This window comes from Polistes canadensis, unplaced genomic scaffold (genome assembly GCF_001313835.1).
Source record: "Polistes canadensis isolate GaletaPanama2010 unplaced genomic scaffold, ASM131383v1 scaffold_33, whole genome shotgun sequence".
In the NCBI taxonomy this organism is placed as follows: Eukaryota; Metazoa; Arthropoda; class Insecta; order Hymenoptera; family Vespidae; genus Polistes; species Polistes canadensis.
This window is the reverse complement of record NW_014569580.1, coordinates 859,784-871,691: the sequence shown is the minus strand read 5'-3', so window position 1 is coordinate 871,691 and position 11,908 is coordinate 859,784. Positions and strand designations below refer to the sequence as shown.

Here is an 11,908-nt window from a genome sequence, read left to right as displayed (position 1 = left end):
CGAAGAAGGTCGAACGAAAAGAATCATTGGGAAATCCCGTATTGAATTACATCTACACATAAACAGATGTTTACCAGGAAAATTGAATACTAATTAATGTCTATTTAAAGAATAATAATTATTATTAATAATCAGTAATAATTATTATTTTTTTATGTGTAAAAAATAAAAACAAACGAGTATATTCTATCAAAAAGAAAAAACGTTTGTTGTGTTTCATACCGATGAACGAATATCACTATAATAACAACAATTATTATTAATAAGTATTATTAGTTATATATGTTTGCATAAAAGAGATAAGAAAACACGTGGACGTACTATTTTTAAAACTAAAGAAAATATTAAGTTCCTGGTGATATTTTAAACTTGTCAACGAAGTATTTTTTTTTTTTTGCATTTTTTACAAATATGTGGTTAAAATTATAAATAATAAATATATTTGTATATTTTTATACTATTCATTTACAAATATATGCAGTTAAGAAAGATCTTTTATTATTGTATTAATTATGACAATTTCTTGTCGACAATTTATTCTCAAGATTAATAACTTTACTACCATGCATACATTTTGCTTGCATGTAATATTATACATAAAAGATAAGTAAATACAAAATTAGTCATGCTACACTATATAAGCTGATCACACCTTCGGTATTAAACGTCACTTTTAAACAGTAGGAGACGATAATTTCGCAGAACATGTCACGTATTTTTTCTATTTTATTCGTCACTATAACGATTACTCTGTTTGGTAAGTGAATTCGAATAATATTCTTATATATACATATATAATTCAGTGTTCTCGAAAATACCATTACATATTTTACTAATATTCTTGCTAATCTTTCGCTTCATAAAGAATTAATAATTAAAAAAAGAAACAAAAATAGGTGCCTACATAAATGAACAACACGAATACTGATAGATCATTATAGAAAACATTCACTTTTTGATCATAAGTTTCGATCGAATTTATTTATATATTACAGGTTTATATGTAATTATATATATTTCAATGTTCAATTTTATTATTGTAGTTATTGTGAATGCAAAAAATCAACCACCGATTGTTTGTGATCAACCAAACGAAGAATATCAATGTGGTTCAGCTTGCCAAACACGGTGCGATACTCTCGGAGAGCCATGTCCTATCATAAATATCGTAAGTGTATTACTAGGTCACATTACTATATTTTGCGTCATAGTATTAGATTTTTTACTTTTCATTTCAGAAATGCAACGAGGGCTGTTACTGCATAAATGGATACGCTAGAAACGATAATGACGTGTGTGTACCTATCAACGAATGTCCTCCTAAAAAAGTAAAAAGTACTCCCGTACCGTGTAATGCAGAACAATGATAAATAAATCTAATATAACACAAATAATTCAATAAATATCTATTTAAATGAAAAACCTAATATAAAAGATGATTAAATGTATTTGAATGAAATAAATATTATCGATCTGTTTTAGATTTTTGTTTTTGGATGGAAATTAAAATCATTCGATTAGTACACGTTGGTAGATCGAAAATTAGGATAGTTTAAAATAGAATTAAAGGAGAAAAGTTTGGGGGAGTGGGGGGGGGGAGGAAAAAAAGAAAATGTGCTTTAGTAGCTAACATTCTCCGAGCTATCATATTTTGAAGGATTAAACAAGAACTTTCACCGGCTAGCCAGCCAGCCAGCCAGCCAGCTAGCCGACTGCTGACGAAGTCGTCTGCCGGCAGAAAGTCAAAGAGGCTTGACCACAGCCTTCAAGGGATGTTTCAATATTTGGTTCCGTAATGTAATCCGGCAAGAAGTCGAAAGTGCTTCGTGGAACATTCTCCAACTTGCCGACCGTTTCCTTTTTCCACCTCTCTTCGTTTTCAATTCTCTCAAACGTAATTCGTAGGAGTTTCAAGCATACGAATTCAAAAAACCGTAAAGATTCCAAACGCTTCGATGATCTTTTCATCAAAACATATATATATATTACGTGTCAGAATAAATGAAATTTATTTTCTGATTCATTTTATAATATATTAATCGTAAAATAAAATGAATATCAAATTAATTACATTAAAGTTGTTTCGCATAAACGTTAAATAAATAACTGAGAAATAGAATTTATCAAATTCGATTTAAAACATCTTAGAATTTAAATATAAAATAAAAAAATTACATTACTATTTCAAACGAATTTATATATGTATATATACGTATGTGTGATGTGTGTATACTTAGATAGAAAAGGGGGTATATAAGTTCTAATAAATATAATAAAGAATTTTAAATAATAGCAAGAAGATACGCTTAAAAGTATTTCGTAGTTGTCATCGGGATCGTTCGTTCGTTCGTTCATTCGATTGGACGAATTAATTATATATATTTCGTGGGTGCATGCGTGCGTGGATTCAGACACATGCGTGACTTCTCGTTGATAGATGCATACATAATTTGGTTAAGTTCACGAATACGTGTACGGCACAGTGGAACGGTCTTAAAAGCGGCCGTAGGTGAAACGAGCTGCGTACACATGCGCAAATATACGCAGAAAGTCCTACGATGCGTTTAGCTCGGGTTTTCGCATGCTCTGAACTCGACACGTGCGATTCCCCCGTTTCCCTGTAGGCTAAAAAGAGATGGAACTATCTAAAATCGAAGAGAGATGGAAAGAGAAAGAGGGTAGAAAGCACCCTGCCGGAGGGTTGCCTTGCGTATAGCAGGCATTTGTTTAATTGGGAACCGACATATCCCAGCGAAGCACCCTTTTCGAGATCGGCTCTTCCATCTGCATGATCATCACCAACAACGTTTCACAAAACTTTCGATTGCGTTTTATTTCTCTTTCTTTTAATAATCATTTATATTACGTTTTTTTTTTTCATTGTAAATCTGTATCGTCTGGAAAGTTTCTTTTGCTTGTTATATGCACAATAATATTTAATTTAATTCATTTTTATTTGATTTTTTTATTTTGTCCACGTTAGGAAATACGATCGGATTATACTCCATCACGTTTTTATATATCATATGTTATTCCAAAAGTAAAATAATATAATATAAATAAATATTTGGTTTATGTTAATAGACTCAAAACTTTTCAACTCACTCGTGTATACTTTTTTCTTTTAATTAAACTGTTAATATGAATATATAATATGATAAGAATATATGATCCTGATGGATTCTTACAACAACTGTGTGGAATTAAAGAAAAATCTGTATCATGTCAAGTTGGGTCTATCTTTCTAAAAAAAAATGAAAGAATATTTTGGGATAACGTAATATAGAACGGATGAGGCATAGGTACATCTGAAAAAAAAAACCCCCAAGAAGATATTAATTATATACTCGGACAATAAATTATGCGTTACGTAATGCATAATTATTGAAACCATCTTTCATCCGGTCGTCATGCTCCGTTCTTATCCTTCGATTCACTTGTATATTTTTTTTTCGGTCATCTATCTTTCTCCTATCGTTTCCTGCAAAACAAATAAATTAAAACGCATTTTACTCTTCCTTCCCTTCTCCGTCACGAGAAAAGATTAATCTCGTTTACAAAGTTCGTATGCACTTTAAGAAAAAAAAAAAGAAAAAAGGAAACCTCAGTCTAATCGTATTTCGTCGAATTATTTCCTTTTTTTTTTATCTTATTTGCTCGATTCTATTAAGGTAAAAGTTTCTTCGTCATATTTATATAAAATAAACGTAAAGTATGATAGATCTAAATAAACAAAAGACTTTAACTCTTACTAATCTTTCAGGTAAAAATAAATAAAGATAACCGGTTTCTGTCGAGTACTTTATTGTATTCTTCTTATTTTACTTGGTACGTACATCGAGCAATTGCCAAGGATAAATTGGTTGTGTTTTCTTTACGAATCGATAAAATGTTTCAAAGAGAGAGAGAGAGAGAGAGAGAGAGAAAGAAAGATACGAGCATTGAACGTAGAAACTGGGAGTCGAGAAGAAGAAAATTCTTTTCTTCTCGTCCCACAAGTGGCTCGTTATCGACCACCACCCTTGAGACGAGAAAGAGAGGGAAAAAAAGAAAAGCTCTTTTCGACAAATCGATCGGGAAACTGACTGTACTGTACGTACTCGTGTGTTCTCTGTTGGGAAAACATAAAGCTTGATCGTTCGAGAGTCTCTTAGAAATAAAATACGAGATGAGAATAGATTTTGTTCGATTAGGCCAGTCAATAAGATGCTAACGTGAAATTTTTTGGAATGCCAAATGCCATTTTTGATATAATGGTAATTCGACGACGCTACATCGAATTGTGCTAATATTTTTTTTTGCAATCGCATAGCGCAATTCCGAGAAAAAGGGTTTAAAAAATGACCGTATCTTAGAATCTAAGCATTTAATCGGAAAAAGAAGCTAGTCAATCCCTGACGGTTCAGGAAAAGCTAGCAATCCCTGGCGGTTACCTAATAAACAAAAGTTACAAAATATATTCATTAAAAATCTATAAATTCAATGAATACAACAACATTAACGTGAACACTGCTTGCACTTGGATAAATTATTGTACCTAATTGACCTGTACCTGTTACCGTAGAATGAGCAGGATATAACGGTTAGTTCGTACCTCCACGTGATCGTACAATGTAACCTTTAATGACTCAACCGGCCAGTCAGCTGGCAATTGCAGGGCGGCACGTTCTACGTTCGTTTGACATAAATACGTCAGAGACCTGCAGGTAGAATACTAGAGTATTGAGGGGGTAGGGTGCAAGTTGGGGAGGGGGGGTAGATGAGAGGGTCGAGTATCAGAGGAACAGCGGGGAAGCGGGGGGTATATATAGGGAGTGCGTATACATTGTTAGATAGGTATACAAGGGGAGAACAACGACAGACCTGCGATTTCATGCAAATGATGTTAACAACCCTCTCTCTCTCTCTATCTTTCTCTTTACCACCCCCTTTCTTGGTGTTTGATGCATCATTTAAATCGCGTTTCTCGTCGTACGATCGCGATATTGAGACCGGTCGTCGTTTACACTGCACTCTATTATCGTCATTAACCACGCAAGGTTAGCTGATTTCTATTCGCTAATTTCTTCTTCGTTTTTTATTCTTATTTCTTTCTTTTTATCGTGCCATGTCATAGATAGATAATATACGAGATTGTTCGTTCGTATTAGAGATTATAAGATGAATATAAGAAAAACAAGCAAATTATTATTATTTTTAGATATTATATTTGTTCACGATAAATCTCACTAACAATTTAACGTTCGCTCAAGTCAAATCTTTTTTGTTTTTTGTCTTCTTTATTCCTTAGGCAACACGAATTAATTGTAAGGCAAATAGATCTTTATTGCAAAGTAATATTTCCGATGTGTACACACCAAGCGATAACTTATCTCTCTCTCTCTCTCTCTCTCTCTCTGTCTGTCTGTCTCTTTTAAAGATTGCTAATAAAAAAATAATGGTATACGTTTCTACATGTGCACAATGTTTAGCACACGTTTCTACGAAAAGCCGATTGACAACTAATCTCGTCGGTCGAGGAAGATTTTTTTTTTTTTCATCTTTCTTCTTCTTTTCTTTTTTTTTTTTACTCCTAACATCTGCATTGAATAATGTTCTGTTTGCTCGAACAAAATCATTTATAATGCATTCGTGTATACATATTAACAATATGCAAATGTTTTCGATAGGATGAATATCTATTTTAAGATAAGAATCATTCGCAGAAATCCGACACAATGAACATTGTTTAAAGTTAAGATATTTATTTCTTTACCTTCGATGATTTTTCTTTGTATGTTCCAAGGTTTTATATTCCAAATCTGTCAACAATATAATATATATATATATATCCGTCGAGAATAAGCGACGATAAATCGAATTGGAATTGTTTATTCGAAAATAAAATGAAGAAGAAGAAAAAGAAGAAGAAAATGAAGATGTTTTTCTTATTGCAAAGGGATTCCTATCGTTTTTACTACGATTGTTTAGTATTTACGAGAACAATAAAATGAAAAATCCGGAATGATCAACAAAAGAGTAAAAAGAAAGGAAGAGAAAAGACAACGTTTGGGTAGATAGTTTGTTTGTTTTACGAAAAAGGGAAGAACGAGGAGGAAAAGAAATAAGAAAAGAAGAAAAAGCATCAGCAGAGACGGACAAGATATCGAAGAGAGAGAGAGAGAGAGAGAGAGAGAGAGAGAGAGAGGGTTGAAAACATAAAAAAATCGAGGCACATCGTGCCTACCATAATCCGGGCATTGTTTCGTTTTCGATCTCGTCGACGGGAAACGAGAGTACAGCGTTGGCTGAGAACGTATAATCCATGGGACACCATGATGTGACGTTTTCTCTGTCAGGAACGCGATAACGCTCTCGCATAGTAGGGAAGGGTTGTTACCGATCGGGGATGCTTTTCAATGGACCATCGGTGAAATTTTTAATCGGAGTCAGGCTTCGTCTCGACGTCTACGATAAAGCCATGTTGCTATTTGAAGCGTGTAAGCTCCAAACATCGAAGATCAAAAAAGTATGCGAAAGGGAGAGAAAGAAGAAAAAAAAAAAAAAGTAGAGAAAACATTGTGTGGTCTCGAAAAATAAAAAAAAAGAAAGAAAACAAAAAAATTACAGGTTCGAAGTACGTTGAAAAAATATACATTAAAGCAAATAATTTTAATTTTTTTTTTATAGAACTTCGAAGTAAAAGCAATTAATTTTTTCGTTATGTTCATAAAAATAGATTAATTATATTAGAAAGGCATAAGATAAAATAAATAAATGTTATCGTAATAATATTGTCTTAAATTTCTTGGTTCGAATCACGTATCAATTTAATCGCATTACCGGAGAACTTGAAGGCATCAAAGCTGCTAGAGTGAATAATAGACAAAGAGAAAGAGATAGAGGGGCGGGGGAAATACTAGAACAAATATTATCTTACAATATTTTCTCTCTAAACGATTGAACCGCGTACCAAATATTCTTTCTTTCTCTCTCGCGAAAACAAAATTCTCAAGTTCAACCTCGAAAGAGAAAGAGAAGTGGTCCCCCGATAAGAGAAACTCAACAGATAACATCTGTTGATACGATAAACACGTACGAGACATTGGCAAAATAAATTTAATGTAAACAATTAATCGAAATTTATTGAAATCTCTCAAATCTGTTTGAATATCATTGAAAAAAACATTATTTTATATCATTAATAATTCAAATGAATTCAATCTAATTCGATAATAATTATTTTATCGAAAATATACACCGTACAATCGATTAATGTTTTTCGTTATTGAGGTATAACACGTACCTATCTATAAATTGGAAAAATAAAATAACACATACCTACTCAAGGTTTTTTTTTTTTTGTTTTTTAATAAGAATTGTCTTGTGCGTATATACATATATGCATTTTAACGACCAATTGAAAAAAATAGTATAATGAAAATGGACGAAATGCCAGAAATCTGCGTTGGCAACGCAGACGCGGAAATGTAAAATAATTAGTTGTCGACAAACACGCAAGTTATTCTCTTTATTGTTATGACTCGGCTGGTTGTACAGCAAACGATAGCGCAGCGTCGAATTCACGGCATTCGGAGGCTGATGTTCAAACAATACGCGGCGTAGAATGGAAGGTGGAAAAACGTTGTCCCTCTTATCATCGAGAGTAGCATGCTAATTAGGACAACAGGAGTTCGGTCGTTGATATAGCAGTACTGGCTAAATAAGAGGGAAAGAGGGAGAGAACGATGAGCCCGGTAGAAAGGAAACAAGAGAGACAAAGAGAGAGAGAGACAAAGAGAGAGAGAGAGAGAGAGAGAGAGGAATACAATCGACTCTGAGCACTGTTTGGCGAAGTTCGAGCCTATCGAATATCTCTTCTCTGTCGTGTCCCGCGAGAATACTCGCCTAGGGAGTAGGATATCTGGTGTCGACTCACGTACACCGTGTGTTCAGGCAGATGCCTCCTTGTATTTTCCGACTTTTCCTTGCATTTTCCCAAACGAATGGTTCTACAATGGTTCTACCCTGAATACCACCACCCTTACACTTCCTTCAAAACTATAGCTCCATTTTCACCCTACTTCTCCAGGACTATCTCCTTTATCTTCTTTATACAGGCCATGCCATTCTTTTGTTCGATATTGATCGATAAAGATTAAATACTGCGTGACGGATAGAACGAGGTAGATAGGGGGTATGTAGTATACGATCAAAAACTAATCATACCTTTTATTTTGTTTATTTTTGTTTGTTTGTTATTTTTGATGAATTAAAAAACACGTGGTTATAGAGTATCATTTTGTAATGAAAAAGGTTACTAGTTAGTTTTTTGTTTAAGTTTAAGAACGTTGTCGATAAATTCGACAAAAATTCTACGATATAAAATCTGTCATAAATCTTTCGAAAATTATCTGTCGTTCTCGGTTTAACGATAGTTCGACTCCTCCCTCATATATCCGTCTATGAGAGACGTTTAGAAGAATCGTAGGAAATTTTTTTTCTTTTGCGTCGAAGCAAAGTGCTGCGTTGGCTGTCAAGATTTCGTCCGAGGTATATCCTGTAGGAGCAAGCAAAAATTTGTCGAGAAACGTGAGTAGAATCGACAGAACGGTCCAAGTTATATCGTAATCAACTAAACAGTTCACTCGAGCGATCCAGCTAGCTCGACTTTAGTCCCACTATCGGCGAGGCGTCACTGATTGGTTTACAGACTTGCCGCTCAAAGGTCTCTTTCTCTCTCTCTTCTTCCAGTTTTCGAGTTACCCTATCTTTCCCTATATACATATATATATGTACTTAGTTTCCGCCCCTTTCCTCTGTCCTATATCTGTTTAATTAATTCTCTCAACATTTCTACCTTACTTTGAAGAACCTGACGCATCCGTCGCGATTTCGAACTTCGTTACTCTGCTTCGAATATCAGAGCTCACGCTCGAATAATCATCGTGGTGACGTATTACGCGAAAGAACGGAAATATATACAGGAACCCAAACAACCCCTTTTCGCCCTGCAATCGCTAATTACAATTTCATCCATCGACTTTTCATATTCAAAATATTATATTTTGTTTCTTATTTAAAATTGATTGAAAATAAATCATCATCATCATCATCGTCATTATTATTATTATTATTATTATTTATTAATTTTCGAAAGATAACATCGGAATTGAATTTGTCATTATAATGCGAATATTAATTACCATTGTTTTGTTAATTTTATCGATTGTATTTTTTCGTACTTTTAAAAAGTAAATCCATTTAGAGATTAACACAGCTAACCTAGTATATATATAAACTTAGTTGATGTTCTCGAAAGAGGAAAAGGAAGATACGCGTAAGGTTCTATCATAGTGTTGGAGTTCCCAAATCCACTGGCACAGTATTTAAGGGCAACACGCGCGAGCTGCTTTCTCCTGTCCTTATTCCTCTCATTCTTCGAGGGTGGTCGAAGACAAAGCGGCCAGAAGGTGGGGTCGAATTTGTCGGCATGGACCGACAAAAAAGGAAGCTCATGCTGTTGGCACAGCATTAGCCGAGAGAATTCAGAAAGGGTAGGAGCAGAGAATTATTACGAGCACGTGCCCCTACTCGGACACGTTAGATACCTGGATAGTCTCTACAGTAATAACTACCTTACATTTATTCCTTACAATTCATACCAAATTTATAACCAAATTTTTAATCTTAAAGAAAAGATATATAGTTGAAATATAATCTTAATTATAGTATATTATGTTATATATATCTATACATATATACTCAAACGATTTAAGCTTCTATTCGTTCCAATATTTTCTTCTTACGAACGTGTTAATTATAGCAATGTATTTGCTTGTTAGATCTACTACTTAGGTGACACTTCTTTGTAATCTTTGATTTTGTGAAAGTAAAATAAGATAAAGAAAGAAATATAAAAGACAGAAAGAGAGAGAGAGAGTTAAGAGACAAAGAAAGAAGGGTCACGGTGAAAAATGTGAGTTGTATGCAAAACAAATTGTGCACAGGCTTCGCGCCGTTTCATTATCCCTCTGCCATCATGAGATCTATCTCTTTCTTTCTCTATTTTTCTCTTTTACTGACAAACAGTAGAAAATTTAATTTCTAAAGTGAGTCGTCTCGCTCGCTCGCATACCATCCGACAAACATTAATAGAAGAACCAGGAGGAATATGACGAAACCGCTGCCACCTGCGGTCGGTCCTTTAAAAATGATTAACCTGACGAAACGAGCGATTCCGGCATGTTCACCAACCGATGGTGTTCGATGAAAAATGACTTTCTTAGGATCGTCTTCCGTTCGAAACAAAGGAGGACAAAGGAAACCATTAACTTCTCTTCGAATTTATTGCACAAGACAGACCGAAAGGGTCCGGATACGGTCCTTTTTATATTTTCTCATGGTGCATTAGAAATTCGGATCGATACGACGAAGGGATCGATGAGAGTATTTGATATATTTTCTTATTATTTAAAAAAAGAAAAAAAAAGAAAAAATAACTTTTTCCATCCATACTATATTTTTGTAATCTCTTTGTAAATACGACTGGTAGATAAATCGTTGCAATTGAGACAAAAGCAGGATTATCGGAGAAATGTCGAATTAAAATACCTTCGTCGGAGTATAATATCCATCTATCGCGATATCGATATATTATTTATCAGCAAAATCCGAACGAATTTTCCTATGAGGAAGAGAACGTATCGATCACTTGGATCGATATTATCCATTGATATGCCATCGAAGATCCAGGTAACAAGTTTCGAACCGAGTGACACATCGTTCTGACAAGTGATTTGTCATGCTAACGACGTTCCATTAATATCCAGACGGAATTCACAGTTATGGACTAGCACGATATCAAGCGTGCAATTCTTAATTTTCATTTTTCAAAGATGAAGAAGACTATATTATTGATAATTCATTATGGTTTCAATTTTCATTAATTAAATATTCACGACACGCGAATTGTACAGAGAAAAAGAGTTTAGTCAAAGTCACTTAAGATCTGTATAATACTTTATTTCTTTGTTTTTTTTTTTCTTTTTTTTTTTTTCCTTTTATAGGAAAGAAACTTTATCCACGTCGTCCCGACAATAGTCGTTTACTTTTCAGTAGGATATCATTTAACGAATGGTTCGCAGCCAATTAGCCATTGAAGTTTTGAATTTAATGTTATTGTATAAAGGAGGAGCGCAAAAGAAAGAAAGAAGAAAATCGTTTGGATATACCTAGCCTGGCAGCTCTCGTTCGAAACATATACGGATATTCGATCCGAGCCCCCCCATACCTTTCATCTTCGAGCATGGCTTAATGAAAAGCGTGATTGAAGTCTGGTAAGCAATAGAAAAAGAGAAGAAAATACAAAGAAAATAAGAAAGAAAAAAAAAGAGAGAGAGAAGCTCGATGAAACGCGAAATCGCGGTGTTGAGGGTATTTCCGAACCAATCACCGAGCTTCATCAAAGGGCTGATAATTTTGTCTTCCCTTCCTCTACTATAGGCGTTGCATCCGATGGGATTCATGAGGCAACTTTAATATCCCATTCTCTCTCTCTCTCTCTCTTACCCTATCCCAAAGTAGAAGTTATTCTTTTATTTTTGTTCTTTTTTCTTTTTTCCAACGACGATAGAGTTAAAGGAAATTCTCTCACCTGGGGAACTCAAGAAAATAGTAATAGTAACTTTGAAACCGCTCGAGTTTAGTCTACCTAGGAAGAAACTTCTCGAGTTTATCGGAAGTACGGCCGTTCCCTTTGGCGCTAAGGGTTGTATCAAAGTAAGGAGAAAAAAAAAAAGGAAAAGAAAAAAAAAAAGGGGAGAAGAGCAAACATTTTTCTTCGCTCCTTCCTGAGCTAATAACCTCTGCATATTTGATGGAGGGTTCCATTCTATTTTGGAAAATCGTTTTTCCTCCGACGAAAGAC

General features: G+C 34.3%; 1 protein-coding gene across 1 annotated transcript; it reads left to right on the top strand.

Moving 5' to 3' along the window:
• The first annotated feature begins 658 nt into the window (after positions 1–658).
• On the top strand, positions 659–1,429 carry LOC106784281 (inducible metalloproteinase inhibitor protein). Its single transcript, XM_014743639.1, has 3 exons — positions 659–757; positions 1,044–1,168; positions 1,239–1,429. The coding sequence occupies exons 1-3, from the start codon at positions 706–708 to the stop codon at positions 1,365–1,367; spliced, it is 306 nt and encodes a 101-aa protein (XP_014599125.1). The 5' UTR covers positions 659–705; the 3' UTR covers positions 1,368–1,429.
• The last annotated feature ends 10,479 nt before the right edge of the window (positions 1,430–11,908 follow it).